Here is a 25,909-nt window from a genome sequence, read left to right on the forward strand (position 1 = left end):
AAAAACGTTAATTTTAAACATCTGAGAGCTTCGTGAGATTTTATTAAACAAGATGTAATATTTTAGCAACGTAGCATTCTCTCTTATTTACACTTTCAGTTTACACCCGCGGCTTATTCACTTCTTTCTTGATTCGATTGAAAAAGCTCATGAAAATAACGCGTTCCATGACACAGATGAGACAGCTGATGAACACCGCGGCGATTATAAAAAGTAGCAGCGGCACAATATCGCCGATATCGACCGATTTCCACGATGACTTTTCCTGCGATCAAAGATAAATGTATCAGCCCGTCGGATGATAAATCAGCAAAATTTACAACTTATATAGCACAAAAATTTGCAGCAACATTGCTGCAATATTTGCAATGTTACTGCAATATTTTTGAATGATCTGTGATGTATGGGAGGGATACGTACATTCCCTCCGCTTAGCTGAACCGACCATTGTGTCTCCAGCAATCGCTGCAGAATCCCGTTGTCTCTCAAAAGAAGAATACTGCAACAAATAAAACGAAAATATTTATTGGAACAACTCTTAATTATTTTAATTCACGTTAATAAAACTTGCACGTACTTTGCGTTGATGATACCACGGTACGGGCTGTTTGGTTGCAAAGCCATTGCTATGGTAGTCTGCGTAATGACATCCAATGGCTCCAACTTGCAGTTGACTTTTTGCTGCAGCAATGTTGCCATATTATCCAATGTCATAAAGGCATATTTATCGTCATTACAAACGCGTTCTAAGCCGTCCAAGTAATTACTCGGCAAATCAGTTTCCTTCATTAGTAATTTATCGAACAGCACCTTCAGTATTTTATCCGATGTATTCTGTCATAATAAAATTATCATAAATTAATGTATCGTACATGAAACTTTTCTTAAATATAATTTTTCTTAAAAGAGGGTAGAGAAAAAGAAAAGAGATCAACTCATTTTTAGAAAAATTCATAAAAACGTATAAATTAGTATTTTATATAATCTTATATATAAATAGAAAACATTTTTAATTATAAAATATACTGTTACAGCATTTTTACTTCAAACATGTAATGTACTTTTTCTCTGATCCTTGATTTTATAGCAAAGATAATTTGAGAATTATTTTAAACACCTGAAAAAAACTAAAATCTGCCGAGTCTCCGATCACGCCAAAACGATAGGTCTTATCCTTCAGAAGACCATCCATAGTAGTGAAGGGCATGATAAACGTTTGAACAGCAAGGAAACTAATCAAGGCAGCGGAATACGCGGCTACAATCACGACAGCCGATAGATGAATTATGAAATGCACAATTCTCACAGGATCCAGTATAGATTGTTTCATACCTGATACCATTTTTCATAAGAAAGATAGAGGTCGTATATTTAAAAAAAATTTAGTATAATATATTTAAAAAAGCGCAAGCACTCGAGCAATTGGCGCGTAAAAGTTGAAGTTACCTTGATTGCAAAACGCTCCTGTGACAAAAAACAAAATTTCTGTAAATCTCAAACGGTTGTCATTTCGAAGATATGGAGATGTTACTGCAAATAATCTCTGAATGAGCACAATCGTTCCGCTCGTAAGTACAATGAAAAAAGCAATGGCACGCCAGATATTTGTGGAGAACGGTGCCGTGTAGGCATCCCATTTTACATCAGACGTCTTAGGCCTTTTAATGTACGCACGGCATCTTAAAATAGAAGGAACATAAATAATAGATTTTGATTTTGTTACCTGACAAATGATCTAATTTATAAACTCGTTAGTATATTTATTTTTAATGAACTCGATATAATCTAATAGGCTTTCTACAATAAGCCATTACCTAAGTTTTAAATTGTAATAAACTGATCAATCACAGTCGAATGTGAGAAAAATAATTGACTATGATTGGCTAATTTCTTACAGTTTAAGACTTAAAGCTCAAGTAATGGCTTATTGTAGAAAGTCCATAGCGTATCTAATAAATAATTAAATTCAACTGTATTATGCGTAATGTTACACTTAGTCTTTTTACATCATGATCTGGCTTATGTACGTTTGTTTTTAATAAACTTGACACAATGTAACGTATTTAAATAATTACATTTAAATCGTCTATGTGTGTCTCTGAACCAACTAATAAATGTCCTTTAAACCTTATTAATTTCGCACATATTTTAATGTTTTGCGTGTTTTGATGCTTACTATAGATACAGTGTTTTAAACTATCCGAGAAAAAATGTTATATGATGGACATATTATATATATAATTATATATAAAATATGTAATTTTAATGTATAATTTTGTATAATTTTATATTATTTTATATAATTATATATGAAACATTTTTTTCTCGGGTAGATATCTAATATCTCAAGCTTGTTACTAAAATATCGATGAGGTTTAGATTTCAATATGTATCTCGTTATTTTTGATGAATTTTTGAAGAAAGAATATACTACTTGGTTGTGTAAATAGGCGTTGTAAAACTGATAGCATCTAATCTATCCGAGGTCATCATAAACTCTGTCGCCGCAAAGTCGACGTCATTGTTCATTAACATCCCGATCGCACCCGTACACGATCCATTTGGTAGACACATGCCCCACGATTTGGCCTCCTTGTAGGTGAATCTGTAGCATATTTGGAAATAAAATCAGTTTTCATTATCAGAATTCTGTCGCAGCATGTATAAGAACAATTATTTTCAAATGACAATTGTATGTTTTTTCCGAAGAAACTTCACAGCAAAAAAGCTGTCAAAATAAAAATTAAATAACCAGAAAATCATGTCAAAATTATTGATAATTTTTTTCGAACGACAATAGTTATTGCAACAATTCCAGAGCAAAAGGAAGGAAGAAAAATCTAGGATGAAGGAGCAGTAACATCATGTTGCGCAACCTTGCTGCAAAATGGATTAATTTGAAAAGAATTAAAATAACAATGTAACCTTTTTTAAGATATCATATTATCATTTTTATCAAACTTAATAATAATCGTACTTAATTAAATAACGTGCAAAAAAAGAAATGATTATATTTCATTTATTGCATTATCAATCAAGTATCAATTTAAGAAATTATTATATATTGTTATTATTTATAAAATGAATTATATGCTATAGTATAGTGATATCTAGTATATCTTATTTTATTTATTGCATAAAGTAGATACGCTAATTAAAAATCAATCGTTCTTTACATTGAATATTATGGTTTGTTTTGATGAAGAAGATCTTTTATATTATTTAATAAATTCTATGATATAATTAGGTTTTATCCATCATATAATCCAAGAACATATTCGGAAAGACGTCGAAGAAGTGGCGATGGACGAAAAAGAGAGATCTTTGAGGAAAAAGCGGCCGCTAGTGAGGAAGAATATTTTCGAAGAGAGACCGCGAGACAATTAAAAGAGCTTAAAGAAAAGCAAAATCAAATTAAAGAAGAGAAAAAGAATAAAAAGAAAAACGATAAAGAAGCGGAAAAAGATGAAAAGCAGAAAAAATCTGAACAAGCAGATAAAACCAAAAAAAAGCCCGATAGAAAGTGATAAGATACGGAAAACTAATACAATATATATTACAGTATAATATATTACGACAATTATTAACTTGTCAATAAATTATATTTTTTTATTTGGAAATTGTTATATAATATAATCGTTAAGTTTAACAGCGCTCTTATTTACAGAGCGTAATTTTGTATAATATAATAACTTCTCTCACGCATATACAATATAACCTTTATATATTATCTGATAATATATACTTACGTGCAATTTAATGCCTCCTGCAATAGCAGTATTACTTCTCCAAAAAAACCACTTATTTTCGTTATTTCATTTCGTTCATTACGATGAAACAAACTGATAGGAGGGTCCTATGTGCATAAAATTATTATGCCAAAGTGAATATTAAGATGCTTTAAGAATTGTAAATATAATTCTGTTTTAATTAAATGTTATATAAAAAAACGCAAAGTAATAAGTGATTAGCAAAAGTACTTTTCAAAGCACTATTATATCATGTGTAATGCAGAATAAAAAAAAATGTGTAAAGGCTTATTTCTAATAACAATGTTTTGAAAAATGCTTTCGTTAATAACCATTATCTTGCGTTATATCATTATCACTTTCACCTTTTTGAAGGTGATAAAAGTTATTTCATTAATTATCATTAATTTAAATATTATCATTTCTTTTTTAACAAATAGTTAACCACTAATCGCATGTTTGATTAATATAAACATCATTATAACCCTTATGCGAAAAATAGGATAAGCGACCTTACATGGATTGATGTAACGCGTATATTCTGGCCGAAAAGATTGTTCCTTCTTAAAAATAGGCCACGCTTAGGACCCTTCAGACCATTCCTTACATCCCACATACCGAACTGCGACGATCTCAATTCTCTTCCTTTGTCGACTTGATAAACTTCAGTGATGATTTCTGTACCGGTTACGTTGGCGCTACTCTGAACCACCATGAACTTACAGTCAAACGGTACGTAAATCTCAAAGAAAAAGTCTTCGAATTTGGTTTCGTTATTGAAGAATACCACCCAAGTAGGATAAGCCATCGCGATCCACGTTGCGATCTGCTACATTTTAGTAAATAAACGTTCATGCCAACTATTCGCTTAGAAATTTCCCAGGCTTTGCTTTATGAGAATGCAATAACGAGAAAGTAGTATTTCGCGTTTTTAAAAAGATAATTTTTCAAAGCTTTAAAAATATTTTAAACATATACATGAAAATAAAATTTTGTGTCAAATGTTCTTAATTTGTAATTTATATATTTAAATATATTTGTATATTTATTACATATTTATTACAATAAAAATTTAAAAAAAAAGTTTTCTTGTATTTTTATGCGCATTAATAATTGTTTAAGACTAAGGACCATCACACACAAAATTATATAGGGTAACTTCGGCAAATACGCCGCGCTGGGATTTATGCCGCAGAAGTCAGAAAAAGTGGGAGTGGAGGTAATTTTCCTGTAATTTTCCTACCCTGTTGCTTTATGTTATATTAGTATTGTGCTATGATTTCAGTTTCTTACTGTTAATATTAATGAAATTATTGTGACTTGAATTGATTTGTTACTATGTTAAGTAGCGCCATCATAAATTATAATCAACATAAAATGATTACTGTAAGATGTGCAAAAGTTAGTAATTATTTCGTGATACATGAGTGTAGAGGAATAGTAAAGCATATTGTATAATAAAATACAAGTACTTTGCTCTTGTATTCTTTGTTTAGTTTGTTGTCTTGTATATCCCACCTGTTTGGGATATACGGCATTTTTAGCGGGCGCGATTTATACCAAAAGCATACAAAGTGCGCAGATTGAATTCAATGCACTAAATGCAATAAATGTGTTACATGAAATATGTACCTCATGTCATAACACTTATAATATATGTGAAAGATTGTAATTGTTATTTATTACTTTATATACATATTTATATATTATTCTTATTCCTTAATAAAACTTTACAAATGCATTTTATAAATTATTGTATCATTTTACATCTTATTTATATGCATTATTTGTAAATTTTTCATGAGCCGTACATCCTCTATGAATAGCTATATATCCCACCTCTATAGGATATACGGCAAAAATGTAAGGGTTTAAAAAAGTTCATTTTTTATACAAAATATAAATATTTCGGATTTCTAATATTTTTTTCATAATAGTAGACAGTACAAAGTTTTTACTGATATAGTTCGTTTACTTTAAACATAGTAAATAATATTTAATAAATTAAGTTTCTGATAGGTGCGGCGTATATACCGGAGTTACCCTAAGCTGCATAACCATAGCGTAAGGCCACTGAACCAATAATAAGCATCCAACATAAAGACGCCATGTTGATTTACATAAGATACTCATTGGTCTAGGGACTTTATGCTATGATTATGCAGTTTATGTAATTTTGTGTGTAATGGTCCTGAGAATAGAAATAATATAGTATATATCGCAATAACTGAATAACGAATTAAGTCTTATTAGTATTCTTTAAACTTTTAAAAAATAATTACTTTAGCAAAACCATCCCTTGTATCTTCATGGTCGTTAAGCAGAACGAACAAAGGTCTCTTGATGTGAAAATAACTTTGCCCAACCTGCAAACAATCAAATGTCTTCTTCTTGGTAAGAGATAAATGCATCATTTGTGACAATTAAATGCACAAAATAATCTTGCTATTTATTATATAGCGCTTTATTACAAAAGAATTCTCAACATTTCTCTTTGTTTAATAATTAAATATTACTTATTACAAAAGGAAGGCAAATCCCTTTTTTCTTTATGCTCACTCGTGTGTTGAACATATGATAATCTATAAAAGTGGTGCGTATGTAATGGGTCATGCTCAGGTATCTCTGAAGAGCCAGCAATTGTTCATTTTCCATAAGTCCTGCAAAGTGCGAACTTTCAATATACAAAAAATCGATCGCATTAGCATGCCAAAAATCATTCTGATTGATGCAATATATTCTAATTTCGCATTGTTCTCACCTTGTGTTTCAATAATATTTGGATTACTGTGCAACACTACAACGCACGTATTATTAAAATAGTCACGGATACTCTTGATCAGACCCTCGTACACATAAACTGGCCTGATTAGTTCACTCCACGTGAGATCGAATATAAAAACGATCAGGCCTATGATCAAGCACAGATCGAGCTTGCAAACCATTCTTCCTTGTGCAACTGTGTAAATCGATAATCATTCGACAGCAAGGATTCAACCGATTTCACGAGTCAGCTCGACGATCGGGTTGAATACATTACACAAAAATCCCGGATTCGATGCATTTTCTGGTTACATTCACATTGAGTTCTTCGTAATAACTACGGCAAAAAAAGTATAAGCCAATTTTATTTAAATGTCAGATAGGGACTTATAACATTACCCGACCGTTGTGCATGTTAGAACGTAATAATAAAAGTTTTATTTGCGCTCCGATCGCATGTCTGATCACATTTTTAGATCGGATCTAGAACTTTTTTTTTATATGATTGAGTCCGTAATAATTGTACAATTCCGCGGATTAAAATGATCGGTTTCGTAGAATAATTAATTCGAACGTGGCATAAAGGTTCACGCGACTGCGCTTGTATGCGACGAAATCGAAACTATTACTGCATTGCCAAGAATATAAAACCATTTTCTTAAGTAAACACGATCGCCTGATACGCACGCCCGGTTCCACGAGTTTGGCATCAATTATATATTCGCTCTTTTAGCACGTATTTACTCACTGGTATACGTAAACCGAGTCAAGCCATTACTCAAACAATTCTTGCTATACATTGTTAGTGAAGTGAAATATTCTTTAGCAATGAGCAAAATGATTTGCGAACTTTGCAAATGGATTTATATAAATGAATGATCGGCGGAAATTTCCGTTGTATGAATCAAATGATATGAAAGCGATATTAATCTGATAAATTACGATTCAATAATCACGGAATCTAATCTTAATAACAACCTATTGCACTATAATAATTTTTATAGCTAATGAAAACTGTGACTAATGTGACTGAGTTATGGACATACAATTATACATACAATTATAGAGAATAGAAATTACGTAAGAGATTATCAGTATTATTGATTTGTCCTACTAACACGAAGCTTTTAATAAAAAAGCAATTTATATGTACAGAGTATATTCGATTTAAGCCCCCAAACAGAATAAAAAGTCACGATAATGTAAAAAAAAAACGTTAAAATAAACCATAAATAATTAAAAAATGAACAATAAACTTTTCGTGATAATTTTGGAATCATTTTGACATAATTTTGTTGATATTATGATGACTTATTATTCTTCTCGAGTTTAATCATTAAATAACATCGGTAAGATTTTTAGTATAGATTAAACAATATTTATTCACATTCACGTATCAAGGAATATTTAATGAAAGAATATATAATAATGTAAGCATTATAAACATTCCTTAATCAAATGTTAGAATTATATGTACATATATTCACATTTAATTTGTGTAACGCTTTTTTTAAAATTAATTTTGCATATCCCAAGCGTGCACTATGAAGTAGAGTAATGGCAATGTATATTAATGTTTTAATATAAATTTAATAAATTTTTAATTTTTAATTTTAGATACTTTAAAAATTCAAATTTTTTAGTTATCAAAACTAATGTGTTTTGAGAGTACTATGTATATATATATGTATATACAGGGTGACCCAAACTTTTTTGCCAATCACTTTTGTGTAGATAGAGCGGACTAAACTGAGTCGAAAAGTCCTCTACCGTTTTACAATAGTTAACAAGATATTAATTACTAAAAATTGCAAAATATTGGCCTTGAATAATTTTTTATGCATCCCTGAAGGAGGAGGGATGGGGGGGTGAGAGTCGAAGGTGAGGGTTGTGCACCCTTGAAGCAGGGGGGAGGGGGGGATTATTTGACTTTTCATGTAAAACAGTGAAATAATTACTAACTTTAATTGTTAATAACTTTTTAACGAATAACGAGCGACGGCTAAAACTTATTGGAGGTTACTCAGGGTCATGACCTTGACAACATATGTTAGTGTCAAGGTCATCGGGACTGGCGCCCCTCATCACCATAATTACCCTGAAATTAAGTAAAATTTACTTGATGATTTTTTCCAATTTTTTTTGTTAATAATTTTTTAGCGAAGGAGGACCGACGGATAAAATTTGTTCAAGGTCGGGATCGTGACCTTAACAATATATGTCAAGGTCAAGGTCATCGGCGGTTGCTCCCCTTTTGTCCAGTTTTACCATTTTTATTATATATATTTATTTTTAATATTTAATTAAAAATAAATTAAGATTTATTTTTAATATTTTGTAAATATACTATATATGGTCTTAGATTGCACATAGATTATAGATATTTATTATAAAAATTACGAAATATTTATCATATATAGATATTAGTAGTATATAAAATATTTATATATATTTTATTAATGTTTTCGAATAAAGCTTGTATAAAATAAATATAAAATATTTATGAATGTTTATTATAAATATTCTGTGTTGCCTGAAAGAGATATTATACATATGTATTTATTGCACTTTCGTCTCTATCATTTATACTATTTATAGTTACGAACTAATATTCAAAAAACTGAAGTCGAGGACATCGAGCTCTTATTATCTAAATTACTACTCCTATTATGCATAATTTAGATAATAAGCCCTAATATGAGTTCGAATATTTGAAACTGAATATAAACTTGCGTATAAAGAATGCAGATAAAAGGAATTCTCTACTGCAAATATTATCACCAATGTTTAGCTTACTTTAAAGAGTTTAACAATCAAATATTGTTTTTTTCTAGAAAATGAAAGAAAAATTGTAAATTTTTTATAGCTTTCAGTAAATTAAGATCTTCAATTGTGTGACCATGCATAACTAACTGAAAGAATATACAATACATATATGTACAAAATTTTATTTAAAAATTGTGATGTGCGTTCTATGTAGGATAAACAAATAAACAACTGGAAACAAAATACCGGAATCATATTTGATTACTACACAAAAATATATCTAAACATTCTGTAATTACTGAACATAGGAATTACGATCATGACTTTGATTGGGAAAACGTTAAAATTTTAAATATCGAATGATTGTTGGAAAAGCATTTAATTTCTGAATTTGTTACATATTAAATTAAAAAAAAATCTTAATTTACAATTTAATCTTAATTTAATCTTAATTTACAATTTAATACAGAATATTTATTTCATGCGTATGTGGTATTTAACATTTAGTAACTGTGTTTATTGTTCATAAATATAGTTTATTTACTATTATTTTAGCGTTTTATAATATTGCAGAATAATCTTTAAGCCTGATCTACAATTGCGTAAATGTAGTTGTAAGTGGTCGTAGTTACAAGAAATCACAGTCAGACATTCTCCTTGTATTCAACTATAATTGGTCAATTCTTACAACTATGTATATATTTATAACCAGGGCTGGTTCTAGTTAAGGTAGGACCGAATACAAAAAAATGTGGGAATAATTCTTGGAATTCAAAGAAAAATCATTATAACGAAAATAAAAACATATTCCTTAATAATAACAGTTTAAACGTATTTTAAACATAAAAGTGTCTTTAAGATCGCATATGTGGTATACACAAGTAATAAACGAAAAAAGGCCTTTATGCGGTTGAGCTGAATCTTACAATTAGTGCGTAGATGTTTTGTATGAATTTATATACGTATCCAATTCTGCAAACGTGCGCCGAAATATTTTCGGTCTTAAAACGTATTTATTAACAAAACTAGAGTAGTAATATCACAATTAAATTAACTAATAATTTAAATAATATTGATGCTAATGTAAAAAATCAAATCAAGTGTATATGCAAGTAAGATCCATGAGTCAATGGGCGAGTTCAAGACGGCAAAGCGGCTAGGCATGCTTACTGAGCGATTGAATATGATTGGTTGGATCTATAAGTAACAACCAATTATGTTCATTTGCTTGGCGAGCAGACTAGCCGCTTTGTCAACTTGAACGCGCCCAATTTCTCATAAACTTGCTAAATTGCTACCAACTTAATTTGTTATTGTATGCAAACAATTTTTGCGGGTCAGCTATAGTCTTACAAAAAACATTTTTAAATTAAAATAATAAATACATTACAATATTACCAGTAATGAAATGTGCAATAAGTAATCGAATACATGTATATAAAATATACTATAATTTACTGATTATTTGTTAATTAAAAAACTTACATTGTCAACAATTATTTAACATTTATTGCTTTATTAAGAAACTTTGCCGCGCGGGGTACCGGATACGGTGCATCCTTTGCGATGCATCCTTTGATTAAAACCGGCTCTGCTTACAACTCCTTTTACGCTATTGTAGATCGGGCTTTATACACATTCGAATAATTACTTTTTTAACACATATTTGCTTTTAACATTTCATAGTTCTTATTTTATTTCTGACATCCAATCTTTGACTCATTGTCAATCATAATGTTATTGTGTTTAATTCTTTCGATACAACTACGAGAAAAAAAAAATTTTTACTTTTTTTCTTTGACTCTTACATCCTTGCTCTCTTTAACTAACAAGTAAGTTTTCTTTCTTAACTCTCTGATTAGTTTGATTTCTAATAATAATTTAGCTTGTATCCATGAGCGTTAATAGAACTACTTATAGGGGTGCACTCAGAAGAATTCAAATTCCGACGTCAATTGCAGACATTAAGTAGATGAATTTGATATTGATAATATGACGAACAAATTTGGACTACAGTAACCAAATTTTTGTTTCAACATTGATTTTTTAAAAATGGATTTCCTAAAATTTTACATTAATTAATATTTATGCATTAAACTTCTGTTTAATTAAAAAAATTATATTCTATAATTAGACTACTTTTTTTTCCTGTAAATTTTCCCTTTCCCTACTTAATTATTTCATAAGCCAGGAGGGTGCAAGTGCACTCACCTCGCAGCACCCTTGCTTGCATCATTAAATCACAGACTATTTATTTGTTTCGTTGTTTCTTCACCTAATTATTCAATATGGTAAAAAATTTGGAATAAACAATCGATTAATCAATCTTTTTATCTGTTACGTCCAGTGGACTCTACGATTTCTGCGTTTCGCGAACGTTTGATGAAATAGTTAATAAAGTAAGACATAAACAAATTGATTCGATTGATAACACGAGTCTGAGGAACATACCATTAGATTAGATATTATTTGACTCATATCTTTATAATATTAATACAAGTATTAATCTTAAATTTCGTCTTGTGTGTATTCGCTAATACAATAAATTACATGATACAATATGCAATGACAAATCTTTTTTGACTATTTTTTCACGTAAAATTAATTAATAATGATCATATATTTTTTTAACGAAATATTTATGAGTAAATTACTTATAAACAAATTAGATTGTAATTATTTGTTTATAAGATCGATGATTCTTACTATTAAAATCATAATATATAGTATGTATGTACATGCATTATCTTAGTTTCTTAGCTAGAAAATGCAACTTATGTCAGCAAAACCGATATCCTTTTTTGAAGAATAGCGGAACTGAATGGCAATTTATTTCGACAAGGTTCATTTGTATAAAAATAATATTTTATTAATGTTTAGCATTTTAAGTTATGTATCTATAGTTTCTAGCGTTTGCACAAAATAACTTGTCATTTTATTTAATAAACATACCCGGAAACCAAAATGTATTTCATCACGCCAAAAATGCAGCGATAATAAAAAAAAGGTATAGATAGACCGTAAATGTCACTGTAGATATCGAAAACGTTTTTCCATATGAAATTAGTACCGATAACCAGGGCTTGTATACGTAATACACAGTATGCGTCAACGCTGTCCGTGAAAAGTCGTTTGTATTGTTAGTTCTACAAATGCTGCCTTCATAAGCAAGCAAGTTCAGTGCAAATTTGCAGGTATATTTATTATCAAAATAAGCAAAAGTTGTTAATATAACGAATAAAACGTAGAACAAAATAAATGATCGAGTTACTGTTCGAATGCAAATAACCGGGCGCAATTAGCAAATAGAACATTAATTCGAGACATCGCACTGTCTGCTCCGAACATTATTTGAAACTTTTATCGCTTACGGAATTAATTAAGACGACTAGAACGTCAGGTTGTCAAAAGATTGTATTAAACTAATTAATTCTGCCGAAGATTTCTACCAGAAGGTAACGATAAAAAGGAGCGACGCACGTCAGAAAAGTGGCTAATTGCAAAAAATTCCGACGAGGCAAGAAAGGAAATAAAAAACGCCAGTCTAAATCGACGATAAATTTCGATACTTCTAATAAAGTAAAGCTAATCATTTACAAAATGAAGATACCGCTTCTGATTCTTTGTATGGCTGTAGTGTACGGTACCTGCCGGACATATAATGAAGGAGATCACGTGACTAAAGCAATACAAAGTAAGTCTCATATTAACATATTTATAATATGATTGTAATATTAGCGTTATACTATCTAAAAATATTTTAATTTTTGATGAAATTATATTTTAATAATTATAGTTTACAGCATTATGATATTAAGTAACGCGTTATGAAACAAACAAAATTTTGTCATTTACGGATTAATGTGTGCCAGATAATATTTTTAAAAAAACGTTTTGCTTAACATGCACTTTTTTAATAAATTAATAAAATTTTTATATAAAAAGTAGTACCAACTTCTCGATATTAAAATGATAAATTTTACAAATAAAATAGACAAATAAAAATGCGGTGTGTGCATAAGTTTTATAAAAGTAATACATTTTTAATTAAGCATTTCAAACTTCAAACATTTTGGCTGCATTTGAAACCATTTTCAGAGAAAACAGATTTTTATATATTCGAAAGAAGAATAATTATTTGGAACAATATCTTAATATAATTAAATATTATATATAGTTTTATACAAATATAAAATATGAATAGATAAATTAATACAGAATTTAATATTTTTATTATACAATAATTATCCTTTTAATGTGTCATTTTTTCAGATAATGGAGATTACAAAAACTATGCAAATATGCCTTTCGAAAAATCTCTCATGAGATACAAAAGAACCATTTCAACATCAGTTATACCAACTTCGATAAACGCACTCTTAAGCTTATTGGGATTTAACGATGTTAGATGTACAGATGAAACCTTCATGACTTTTATAAATAATTTATTGACTGGAAAAGATGTATTGTTCAAAATAGCTTCAGCTAACATCTCGACATTGCTAAACCAAGAACCATTCAATTTCATAAGCAGTATAATCATGAGTTTTTTCAATACAGTATCTAACAAAATATTCGAAGTGGCTAAGGACTTTTTTCTAGTGGTGTTTCTACCCGCTTTGCACACGCTGCTGAATGCAGCAATGAAAAATCTACCGTTACCTCCACAAATATCTGCTATGATCACCACGTTCAATGCAATGTATGGTATTTTACAAATATTGGGATATGTTAAATAAAATTCAGTAATAAACAATTTATTAAGATCGTATATATATATGTGAATAAACAACAAATGAGAGTTTAATGCCTATAACGGTTGAAGCTGAATCTTACGTTAGATGTTTTAAATAATTTCTATCAATTTCTATGTAAATTTATATAAGTACTAAATATATAGTCATTTGAACTGTGCGCCGAATTGATTTTTCGGACTTCAAACCTAATTAAACTATTATAGTAATGTCACAAATTAAATGTTAATTGCGCGCAGTTCAAATGATTATACATATTTAGTATATAAACTTACACAAATTATTTAAAGCGTCTAACATAAAATCCAGCTTCGACCGTTATAGGCATTAAATAAAATTCAATTTTTTATTTTTTTTAAACACACTAGAAACTATCAAATTAAATAAAGCAATATTTTATAAAAACTTATTTGGATATTTTCTTTATTATGTTATATATAACAGCTTTAAAATAAAGCAATAATTAAATTTTCTGTCGCAATGTAATTAGCGATAAATTAACATACATATAAAAAAATTAACAAATTTATTATTCATTAAAAAATTTTATGCAAAATTAAGTAAACAAAGTATAAATTATTTAAACTATTAAAATATCTTAATATGTGTCATATATCTTATATTTGTCATATATGTTCAATTATAACAATATTATTACGACAGATTATAGAAAAAAATAGGAATATAAGTAAAGGAAATAAACAATAAAATAATTGGATTATAAAATTTTTATTTATTTTTATGCAATTCTCTCTCGTATAATCAGAAAAATATTACTAATATAAGACACACGTCATCTTCATAAAAAAAATTATTTCATAAACATGTATTGCTATACATATTTTTACATATTTAAAGAATATATTACATAGAAGTGTTTAAGCAAAGATATAGATAAAGATATAGATAAATTTATATTATTATTTTAAGTATCTATTTCACAGTCTTTTTAGAAAAATGTTTATTAACTCACGCAAACAAAAATAAATACTATATATGTTATTAAGCTTAAACTATCGTTATAATAAGTATAAATTTCTCTCTGTATGATACTTCTTATAAAATTCTTATTCAAGCATTTGTACTCAAGACACTGTAACTCTTTAGATTGGAAACCAATATCTATCTAAGAGAGAAGATGCATTTTATTCAGAAAGAGTCATCATCATCATCTGTGTATTCCTCTTTCTCTAAAATTTTCGAAGTTTCTTCTTCGTGTTCTTCGATTTCATCTTCTAATAGATGCGATTCTCCTTGCATAAATCTCGCAAATCTGAAAGATTCATATCTATATTGCTAATTACGACGCTTTACTACTACTACTACTACTACTACTACACACACACACACACATACACACATTGTGTGATATTAAATTTAACAAATTGAAACCTTATTGGATCTTTCAGTTTTAATACTGTCTTCCAAGGATTGCATTCCGGACTGGAGCAATAGTTTTGCAATCCTTTTAAAGCTTTCCTAGTTTGTCGTATTCCTTCTTGACGATATTGATCTTCATTAATTAATTTTCGTTTTTCCGGAAACACGTGTTGCCTCATTTAAAAAAAGAAAAAGAAAAAGCTCTGTATTACCTCATTCGTTTTCATGTTCAAAGATAAATTGGAAAAAATATAAAAAAACCTTCGTGTACTTAATACATAATTGATTATTACATATTTGGAAAAATACATATTTGCTATGGAATTTATGTAATAGAATGATTTAATGTAATAGAATTTTGATTATTTTTTAATATTGTGCGTTGGTATTGACTCTTACATGCCTTGTTTTATATTTGATTTTTATTATTATTAAGAGTCCTTTACGAATATTATTTATATTTGGAAAATTTACGCAGCCCAAACATATCCAATAATAAAGATTAGATATTTGACAAGTTAATAATGCGCTTATAAATTTTTTATATACGTATTTGTAAGATTTATAATATTAATTCTAAATAAAATTTATTAGTATAAAGATGAAACGCAACCTAAAAGAGAATATAATGCATTTTATTGCAAAAATTGAAAATACAACTGCTCAATATACAAGATACATTGTAAGTACAAAAATTATTCAAAAATTGTTTGAACGTATTAAGCTTAATAAAAGTATATGAATATTTATATAATAAAACCTATACATAGTACATAAAACTAAGTAAATATAACATACATAATTGTGCTTAAGATAGAATTGTGCACTAGTAGATAAATGCTGTTTATATATTAATTTAAGCATTAGCAACATGTACACAACTTATTATTCAAATAATATTAAACATCCACAAAACAAATTATTATAAAAAAAATTATAAAATTAGTATAAATGCATACAGATGATAAAAAAGAAAACCAACAAACAAAGAGAGAAGAGTGTATATATAATGGATTAGAAGTTTATTCAAGCAATTAATTTAAAAAATGTTCAATTTTCACACAATTGCAACTTTGTGCAGTACATAGATCATAGCTGGCTAAAACAGCGAATATAATTATATATTACACATCCTATCGATGCTTACCAATACCTCTTTGCTCGCCCAAATGCTGCTTTCGGAAAGTTATAGAAAAGTATAACAACAATGCAACATGAAATGGATGCTTCATGAAAGTGACTACTGTGATAAATCAGTGCCAATCCTACAAGCTATATGAACATAAAACAATTAAAAATAACAAATTAAAAAAAGAACGTATACAATAAGATGACACATTACCTGCAAAAACCATTCTATTATTTGTTTTGTTCTCGTATTGGTAATTGGACCAAAACGGTAGCAAATTACGAAACTAATCAGAGATGTAACAAGAATATACCACATCACCCATTCTCTATATTGCATTATAATTAATTGCATGTTTTCCCATAATGTTTTAGCAATATAAAGACTCATTGATGCAGCAAACATTACGTACATAGCTTTTCCCTTAACAAGAAAAATATATATATAATATTTTATTAAAAAATATATTAGAAACAAATATTTATATTATATTAAAATAAATACCCGTGGAATCAATTTCCCAGCCACATATATTAAAATTATAATAGATAAACTGACTCCAAGTATTATGCCACAAGCATAATAAAACAACGAATTTCGACTTAATATTTTGGCACACCAAAAAACTATAATACCTGTTACCATCATTGTCAGTCTCCAAACATTGATACCTGATGATGAAGGATGATATATTGTCAATTATTTTAACATATAAAATGGAGTAATCTTAAAACAATTCAGATGCTTACGTGTTTCTTTCAGTGCCATTACATAAATAGATTCACTGGGAGAATCTATATAAATACCTATACATGTATCTTCAAATGGATTAATCTTAAATTGCTTTCCTGTATCAAACAAATTAAGACTCCATGATTTATCATTTTCATCATACTTTTGGTGGATTTCTTGAGGTGTTTTACCATCGTATAAAATATAGGAGTCTGAATTAATATTCAGATGCATCTGTAATATTAAAAGTTTATAACATATATATATATAAATCTTTTATATATATGTATATTCCTGAAAGCTTCTTACAGTCATTGTTCTCCACATACGTGTTAAATACTTTGACGTAGCATTGTGACAATATGTTTTTAGACCAGGATGATTATTTTGTACACTGTCATCTGCATTTAGAAAATGTATTTCTGAAACATAACATGTACCAAAATATATCATAACTATAAAGTATAAGAAATAAATATTTACAATCATAAATTAGTCTAACAGCATTTAGAAAAAGAGAATGCATTTTTTTCCTTGCTATCAATTTTAAGTTATGAAAAGGTTTGAATGTTAACAACTTGATAATAAAACAATATTTTAGGAATATAATTAAAATAACCTTAGACATTTTAAGCTTATAATGATTAAGGAAATGAATAACAAAGTGTAATTAATTATTAAATACATTTTAATAACAAAATAAGAAGCCATGACTGTGCACTCTTTCTGTGTTCGGAGCATTTTAATGATTAAGTACATGTATCGCCTGACATATGTGTTATCATACAGTTAATTGTCGATGATATATTATTGTTGCTTTTCTCAATTGCACAATTTCTGATAACAGAATCATCAAAGCTTATCTTTTGGTCAACGGAGAGGTTAGCTAAAGCTTACTTGGTTCGTCGAGAATGCGACGTGCGAACGCATGAGACAAATAGAGACACAAAAGAATCCATTTCAACAGCCCAGCTGCGCTATCCATTCTCCCGGTTCAACGAAGTTTTCTCTCAAATTCACTAATATTACATTCGCCATGCAACTCGCTGCATACTGTCGGCACTAGTCAGACCGGTCAGATCGAAAAGCCGCAAAAAGAAAGATTTAAACATGAATTGTCGAATTATTGCGAGAAAACGGATGCACCGAATCGATCTTTATCGACTGTTCGAGTGTTCCGAGATGAGCGAGATCTCGCGAGCCGACTGCCGAGGTGCATATGTTGGCTGTCGAGTGCCGACCGGAACTATGTGTATACAATAAAAACATCTCTTCTGTATTCATACACGTCAAAAACATCTGTTTCTTCTGTGATTGATTCTTTTGTGTCTTTCTCTTCTTCTTTTCCTCTCCCTTCCCCTAAATCTTAACTCGTATCTATTTACGTGATTTTATAGTAGAAATCGTAACATAAGAGTGCAATTGAAGTAAACAAACAATTTAAACGTAGTAAGTTGACAGGAAATAATTTTCATTGTAGAAATTGTCGGACTTAATGACGAATTATATCGACATCTTAGGTTCTGGATATAATAAAAATAATGAGTCAATTTGTTACAGTGCAAGGTAAACGCATACAACCGACATAATTTAAACGGTTTTATCAATGAAGGCAACGTCGACTTGAAAAACAAATTGCTTTTTTATTTTCTTTTTTTCAATGTCTTAGTTGGCCAGTGCGGGAATCAAATAGGATCAGCTTTCTGGCCCTTAGCCTTGCATGAATATGGCATTCAGACTACTACCGGTGGTGTCAATTTGCTCAAAGTACAACGAAATCATGTCAAACATATTGGCGATCTTTCCAATGCCTTTTCTAGTTTCTTTCATATTCCAAATAGTAAATCTAAATTGCATTTTCAAGATGTAGCTGACTTAAACGCAGCTAAAGTTAGAGCTAGGGTATGTATTTAATATTACTCAATTTAATTTCTTAAAACTGCAATAATAAAAGTTATCACATATTTTCTAATATTTAATAATAATTTTCTGAAGCAGGCTGTCTTAGTAGATATGGAAGACAGTGTTCTATCTAGATTTAAGCAAGGTCCATTGCGCCAGTTATTCGATCAGACATGTATTGTAACGAATTACCCAGGATCTGGAAATAATTGGTAGTTTGTGAAAAAAAGATATTTATATGTTAAATAACACTACAAAAATTCGCGATGTAATAATTTGATTTCTAGGGCAATAGGATATCATGTTCACGGTAACGATTATCATGATCGTTTAGAAGAAAGTGTAAGATGCATAGTTGAAAAATGTGATCGACTTCATGGATTTTTATTGATGTATTCCTTGGGAGGTGGCACTGGATCTGGATTAGGAACAGCAACCTTAAAATTGTTAAAAGATAATTACCCTCGTGTAGAAAGGTGCTTTTTTAATTAATATGTATACTCTCTCTTAGATGTTGATTAGATTAATTAAATCTTAAAACTTGATCATATATAACTTGAGAATGTAAAGATCAGAGATTATATATCATCAATATTTTAGAATTATCAATAAATAAGATTTAATAATTTTAGAATTGTGTCATGTGTATATCCAGCAAATACACAAGATACCATAACTGCCCCTTACAACACATTACTTGCAACTCAAGAACTTGTAGAACATGCCACATGTGTACTTCCTGTAGAGAATAAAGCTCTCTTAGATATATGTAATACTCAAATAAATAAACGAGATAACACGGGCCAAATAAATTATAATGCCTCGTGCAAACCGTTTCAAGATATGAACAGTATCGTTGTCAATATGCTCTTACATTTGACTAGGTAATTAAATTTTAGATCTGTGATTACAAGATTTGACATTGTGAAGATAGCAATTTTTTTTAGTGGATCCAGGTTTCCAGGAAGCTTAAATATGGATATGAATGAAATAGCTACAAATTTAGTACCTTATCCAAAATTACATTATATATTCAGCAGTATCAGCCCTGTCACTTTATCTGCTCCAAATATGTGCACCATGCAAGAAGCAAAGTATATTAATTTCTTCCTTCTTGTTTTTTTAAATTTTGTTTTGAAATTAAAAAACAGTAATATTAATTTAATATTGAAGATTGCAAGACGAAGTGTTCACGAATGCATGGTCGCGAAATAATCAATTAATTAGATTAGATCCACTTCAATCTACTTCAGTCATTCTTGCCGCAGCGCACATTGCGAGGGGAAATACTACCTTGACTGATATAAAACGAAATATTGAAAGGTTTAATTTCTTTTGCTTTTTAAAAAATAGACATATAGCAGTGTTTAATAATTATTTTGTATTAATTATAATATTATTTTTCGTAGATTTCAAAACAAATCAAAATTTACTTTGTGGAGTAGGGATTGTATGAAAATAGGATTATGTTCAGTTCCTCCAGCGGGGCATTCATCATCATTACTGTGTCTTCTTAATTCATCTGCCATGTCTTCATTATTCAAAGATATAATCCGAGAGTTTTCTAAATTGTATAAGAAAAAGGTAGATTGTAATGAACCTGTAATAACCTAACTTCATATTTAAAAAAAAAACGGGCATAATTTTTTAGTCTCTGAAATCGTTCATTTTTGTTATTCTTAAAATATATCATTCAATAAACAAAAATAATTGTGAAAATTATTTTTCAACATTAATTTCATGATTGCATGATTATAAAATATACATTTTATTATAAATTGGAAATTGCATTTTAGGCACATGTTCATCACTATACGCAAGTACATGGATTCGAAGAAACGCATTTTATTGAGAGCAAAGAAAATATTCTCAGTTTATGTGAATGTTATGCAGAAATACAAAATATGGAAGAGACGAGTATCTCTAGATTGCAAGTAATTTAATCAATTTGTGAAAAAAAGATGAAAAAGATAGAATTTGAATGAATCTTATATCATTTGTATACGTAACAAAAAATTTTCCTGCATTTATAATTAATATTTATTAATTTATTAATTTTTATGTACAACATATAATATTTATTTAATAAAAATAGTGACTTTGAAGACAGTAACAAAAATCTATTGATACAGAAGTAAACTAAATACCTTTTACGCAAGTTACGTCAACAAAACATTGTTAGGGCATTAGTTTGTATTGCGTGAATATCGATTAAAAGCCGTATATTTTGTTTTTGGAGGATCTTACGTCTTTGGGCATGCATGCGAATATTCTTAAGCTTATATTTGCCTTATCTATAAATTTTGATGTATCTGTAAATTTAACTAGCAGGTATTTGTGGCAAGCCAAACTCGTCCACTGGAACACCATCCTGTAAGCACATTTAGAACATATATACATTTTATCAGTTAGAAACTTGAGCGATTTTTATATGTAACATAAATTATATGCGTCTTCTCTCTCTTATTCTCGACTAACCATATAGTTTTAAAGAATTCGCAAACTGTACATACTCATCTTTCATTTAAGGTAGTAAGATGATGTTATTTGTCATTTGGACGTGAAATTGACGTTGTGATAACGTTTTCACATGATAAATAACATCAACTTGCTGCATAGGATTATATTATCAGGTATTCTTAACCTTTAATACATATAATTAAGTCATTCATGTCCTACGTATTTCTTTTCTTTAAAATACTAGATACACCAAAAAAAAATTAGTTATGATACATTTTTATATACATTTTTTAAATACATACCTTAAACATACTTTAAAGACATTAAAGTATATGTAAGATATAATTACTTAATTTTAATAAAGATATAATTACTAATTTTAGCAGATATAATTACATAATTTTTATATATTTGTAAATGTGATAAAAATGTCAATTTTCAGGACACAAACAACCCATCGTGTAAAGGTTTGTTTCCACCACATGCTTCAACATCCTTCTACCAAAGTTCCTATTCACTCCGAGTGTTGGAGTAAGAGCTATGGTGGAAGCATATCGAAGTATCTTGAAGCATGTGACATGAACAAACTTTGGAAGACCAGAAAAAATTGTGTATTAATATTAAATAATAACCTTGTTCTTGATTGAACTTGCTCCAGGTTCTTTGTCTGGGGCACTAGGTGCTTTAATAGCATCATCTAAGTAACTACTATCTTCATCCAAGGCAAGGTCATCACCAAGAGCTTCTAATTCTGCTGCCAATTCATCATCATCAATTTCTGGCATTCCGTAGCTGCGACCCATCGCTTCCTGCACTTCATCAGCTTGTTCTAACATATCTGCTAAATCATCTTGCATATCCTGTATACAGTAACAGCAACATATGTAGCATTGAATTAAAGATTTAATCAAAGCATTTATATTATAAAATTATTTTCGAACATACTTCAATTTGATCAATGTTAATATTTTTGAATTCCTTTTGCATTTGCTTAACGCCATCTTTCATAGCAACTACAGTTGCTTGGGTATCCTTTAACGTCTGAGTGGCATAGTTCGCTTGCTCCATGTTGAATGCCTGCTGACGCAGGTTATCCACTTGAGCCTCGTACATCTTTCGCTGCTTTAACACACGCAGAGCCTTGGCCTTTACTGCATTCTTTGCTGCCCCGTCCCTCATCTTGACCATTTGATCTTTGTACTTCTTCAACTCTGCATCTAGTCTAGCTATCTTCTTTTCTGCAGAGTCTGCCCTACTGTCAACCTTGATGAAGAACATTATATATTTACAGATAGATCCCTATTGCTTCAAAAAATTAGAAAACGCTTGGCTATCGATGTGTCATGCCTCAATGTAAAATCAGGCTAATTTTTGCAGTACGAGTACTATGATTGACGCAGTAATGCGATAAAAAAAAATAGCAAGCGATGGTCATCTCTTAACAGATTTATCTTCCTTACCCCCGCGATGCAGTCAGTGATGCTTGGTGGCGGTTCCTTGGGTTTAGCACGTCCGAAGAGCCTGTTCATTTTGCAAATTAACGTTGATTAAATACACGACGAGGTAATTCTTACATAGGTGATGTTCCGTCTGCCAAAACGTCAAAGCGCAATGATATATAGACGAGAGTGTAATGCGACGAAAGACGTGACTTTAGACTGTAAAACGATCGACGTGAGCATAGACACGCTTGAAACACTTTTCCGGCCGTGAGTTGGCGCTCTATAAAATTTTGGCCACAAGCCCACTCTGTCGCCCTCTACATAATATTGCGGCCATCTTTGCAGACTCATCGTTTCAAATACCGATACTTTCGTCTTGATAATCGTTTTTTTATTGCGAAAACTGAGAATTTCTTTCAACGGATCGTCGTACGTCGCTTCGCAGTAATATCTAAATTGTTTCTGAATAATTAATTAATTACACAAGTAATATTTACTCCAAGACAATACTTCTTGACGGCACGGTGTTCAAAATAATCGAGGGAATATGAAATCATCTCACTCGCGCAAGGTAAAAAAAATATAACAACGGAAACAAATTCATATGCTTTCAAATTGTTTAATTCTGTTATCTTATACAATTGTTCATTGCAAAAACTCAAATTTTGATCGAAATCTGAAGGTCTAGAAAAAAAATATATTAATTTTAATTCTATCTTGATGTCTCTCAGCTATTGACAGCCATCTTAGATTGTGACGTTATAGAAGCAAAAAAATTACGTAAAGATCGAAAATTCTTACAAACTACATTAAAATGTAAACATTTTTTAATAAAATATTATTTGCAATAAAACATACCGAAAATTCCATTTGTGATCTAATAATCAATAAATATATAATCACTGCATATATTTAAAATTGAATTATGCCTAATCAAAAAGAAAAAACTATAATATAATATATATGTGACTACAGTTGTCAAATGAGATAAATATAATTTTATTCTATTCCGAAATAAAAGTTGAGTTCGGTATATTTTATAAATGTACTCTCAAATGCAAATATTATTTTGTTGAAAAATATATTTCGATTTTAATATATTGAAAAATACACTCACATGCAAAAAAAACCGGAACACTAAATTTTTGCACAAATTTTTAATATTTTCAAATAGCAATAACTCAGTGAAAAATCATCGAAGCGAAATATTTAAAAAAGCTTTTTAAAGCTTGAAATCTCTACTTTCCAGATCGGTACTTTAAAAGACGGTCGTACTGATATTATGTAAAGTTACACAAATATAAATAAAGATGCATATAAATTCTCAAAATTTTTTACGAAATTTGCGAAGTTCCACGACGCCAATTAAAAATTGCGATCCTTTTTGCTTCAATGTTGAATAACTCGGTGAAAAAAAATCATACAGAGGTCTATAAAAAACCAAATTAAAGGTAGAGATTCACTCTTTTGAAAGCGTGAACCCCATTTATGCGCAATTTTTAATTGGCACCGTGAAACTTGGAAAATTTCGTAAAAAATTTTGAGAATTTATGCATCTTTATTTATGTTTGTGTAACTTTACATAATATCAGTACGACCGTCTTTTAAAGTACCGATCTGGAAAGTAGAGATTTCAAGCTTTAAAAAGCTTTTTTAAATATTTCGCTTCGATGATTTTTCACTGAGTTATTGCTATTTGAAAATATTAAAAATTTGTGCAAAAATTTAGTGTTCCGGTTTTTTTGCGTGTGAACGTATATAGAAAAATATATTTAAAAGAAATATTTAAAAATATATCGAAAAATATATTTAAAAATATAAAGAATACATTAAAAAATATTAAAGAATATATTTCTATTTTAATATATTTTGCAAGAAATTTCATTATGCGGTTTTTTACTTCTGATGTCATCAATCTAAAGATCCGTGGTAAATGGATCGAGCCTTAAATAATAGTTATCTTAAATTTTTCTTTCTATTTCATTAAAATTGTTTTTGTATTTTTATATAGAGTTAAATGAGTCTCACGACTGTGCATCTAGTTCTTACGGAATCCAAATCAGTTAAACATGAGATGTACTTACATAAAAAAAAATAAAGAAAGTAACGATCGCGCTAATCGCAAAGAGATTAGATCCAAGACCTTATCATCGTCCCACATTATCAATGATATCAAGAAAGAATCCATCAAAACGATTAGATTATTCTCTTTCTCGGCAGTAACGCCGCATCGCGGATGATAGTATTCCGTACGTCTTGTTAAATTTATTCTACAATTGTGTAAGCATAAGTTGTAAATAGTTGTGGTTGTAAGAATTAACCAATCACAGTCGAATATCAAGAGAATATTCGACTAATTTGTAGAATAAGCTTTACGCAAATCAAAGCGCGGGAGCTTGCATTTATGAACAATGTAGGCCGCGTCTTGATCTATGCCGTCGTCGACGGTCAGTAATTCGCATCCCGTGGCTAATCACGAGAGATTTACGGCCAACTTGCGACGGAGGCAGCGTCTCCTCCCCGCAAGACGGTACCTCTACATCAAGTAGGCATGCAAGATTTCGCGTGCAATTACGGACGCGGCCTGTGCTTCACCATCGTAGCAAGCGCGCATGCGCGTACGCTCGCTTCCTCTTCCAACGAGAATGCGCGCGCGCGATATCCTCGTTATCCACCGCTATAAATCGCCCCCGTCGTGATATTTTTATTTACGCGCCGTTTCTAATCCCCCGGACATCATACGGAGGCTGTACCTCGCTTCATCTCTCTTTTTTCCTCTCTCTCTCTCTCTCTCTCTCTCTCTCTCTCTCTCTCTCTCTCTCTCTCTCTCTC

General features: G+C 29.9%; 6 protein-coding genes across 9 annotated transcripts; 3 read left to right on the forward strand and 3 right to left on the reverse strand.

Moving 5' to 3' along the window:
• Positions 1-33: 33 nt before the first annotated feature.
• LOC108758444 (uncharacterized) lies at positions 34-7,123 on the reverse strand. The gene is made up of 11 exons (XM_018503437.1): positions 6,511-7,123; positions 6,309-6,409; positions 6,032-6,115; positions 4,267-4,578; positions 3,750-3,856; positions 2,435-2,605; positions 1,447-1,679; positions 1,118-1,332; positions 578-834; positions 421-499; positions 34-265 (listed from the first exon to the last, which is right to left on the reverse strand). The coding sequence occupies exons 1-11, from the start codon at positions 6,692-6,694 to the stop codon at positions 101-103; spliced, it is 1,908 nt and encodes a 635-aa protein (XP_018358939.1). The 5' UTR covers positions 6,695-7,123; the 3' UTR covers positions 34-100.
• LOC108758446 (stress response protein NST1) lies at positions 2,595-3,536 on the forward strand. The gene is made up of 2 exons (XM_018503439.1): positions 2,595-2,920; positions 3,248-3,536. The coding sequence occupies exons 1-2, from the start codon at positions 2,865-2,867 to the stop codon at positions 3,525-3,527; spliced, it is 336 nt and encodes a 111-aa protein (XP_018358941.1). The 5' UTR covers positions 2,595-2,864; the 3' UTR covers positions 3,528-3,536.
• A 5,270-nt stretch (positions 7,124-12,393) lies between the features above and the next one.
• Positions 12,394-14,119, forward strand: LOC108758343 (uncharacterized). 2 transcript variants are annotated; one of them, XM_018503234.1, is made up of 3 exons: positions 12,394-12,472; positions 12,720-12,972; positions 13,551-14,119. In XM_018503234.1, exons 2-3 carry the CDS (start codon positions 12,879-12,881, stop codon positions 14,015-14,017), a joined length of 561 nt encoding a protein of 186 aa, XP_018358736.1. In that variant the 5' UTR covers positions 12,394-12,472; positions 12,720-12,878; the 3' UTR covers positions 14,018-14,119. The 2 variants fall into 2 exon arrangements, with proteins under 2 accessions (XP_018358736.1, XP_018358735.1); XM_018503233.1 differs by having other exon boundaries at positions 12,394-12,972.
• A 954-nt stretch (positions 14,120-15,073) lies between these two features.
• Nemp (Nuclear envelope integral membrane protein) lies at positions 15,074-18,383 on the reverse strand. 2 transcript variants are annotated; one of them, XM_018503217.1, is made up of 8 exons: positions 18,171-18,383; positions 17,583-17,695; positions 17,291-17,507; positions 17,046-17,212; positions 16,755-16,964; positions 16,566-16,684; positions 15,425-15,586; positions 15,074-15,305 (listed from the first exon to the last, which is right to left on the reverse strand). In XM_018503217.1, the coding sequence occupies exons 1-8, from the start codon at positions 18,256-18,258 to the stop codon at positions 15,182-15,184; spliced, it is 1,200 nt and encodes a 399-aa protein (XP_018358719.1). In that variant the 5' UTR covers positions 18,259-18,383; the 3' UTR covers positions 15,074-15,181. The 2 variants fall into 2 exon arrangements, with proteins under 2 accessions (XP_018358719.1, XP_018358718.1); XM_018503216.1 differs by having other exon boundaries at positions 16,560-16,684.
• A 250-nt stretch (positions 18,384-18,633) lies between these two features.
• LOC108758302 (tubulin epsilon chain) lies at positions 18,634-21,118 on the forward strand. Its single transcript, XM_018503180.1, has 9 exons — positions 18,634-18,839; positions 18,943-19,175; positions 19,272-19,387; positions 19,463-19,651; positions 19,808-20,059; positions 20,123-20,269; positions 20,349-20,498; positions 20,585-20,759; positions 20,972-21,118. The coding sequence occupies exons 1-9, from the start codon at positions 18,815-18,817 to the stop codon at positions 21,116-21,118; spliced, it is 1,434 nt and encodes a 477-aa protein (XP_018358682.1). The 5' UTR covers positions 18,634-18,814.
• Vps60 (vacuolar protein sorting 60) lies at positions 20,683-23,330 on the reverse strand. 2 transcript variants are annotated; one of them, XR_001939948.1, is made up of 5 exons: positions 23,096-23,330; positions 22,581-22,898; positions 22,268-22,495; positions 21,323-21,546; positions 20,683-20,739 (listed from the first exon to the last, which is right to left on the reverse strand). XR_001939948.1 is itself a non-coding variant. In XM_018503446.1 (4 exons), the coding sequence occupies exons 1-4, from the start codon at positions 23,162-23,164 to the stop codon at positions 21,496-21,498; spliced, it is 666 nt and encodes a 221-aa protein (XP_018358948.1). In that variant the 5' UTR covers positions 23,165-23,330; the 3' UTR covers positions 21,260-21,495. The 2 variants fall into 2 exon arrangements, 1 of the variants encoding a protein (XP_018358948.1); XM_018503446.1 differs by lacking the exon at positions 20,683-20,739 and having other exon boundaries at positions 21,260-21,546.
• Positions 23,331-25,909: the final 2,579 nt, after the last annotated feature.

Source organism: Trachymyrmex cornetzi, unplaced genomic scaffold (assembly GCF_001594075.2).
Source record: "Trachymyrmex cornetzi isolate Tcor2-1 unplaced genomic scaffold, Tcor1.1 scaffold156, whole genome shotgun sequence".
NCBI classification, from domain to species: domain Eukaryota; kingdom Metazoa; phylum Arthropoda; class Insecta; order Hymenoptera; family Formicidae; genus Trachymyrmex; species Trachymyrmex cornetzi.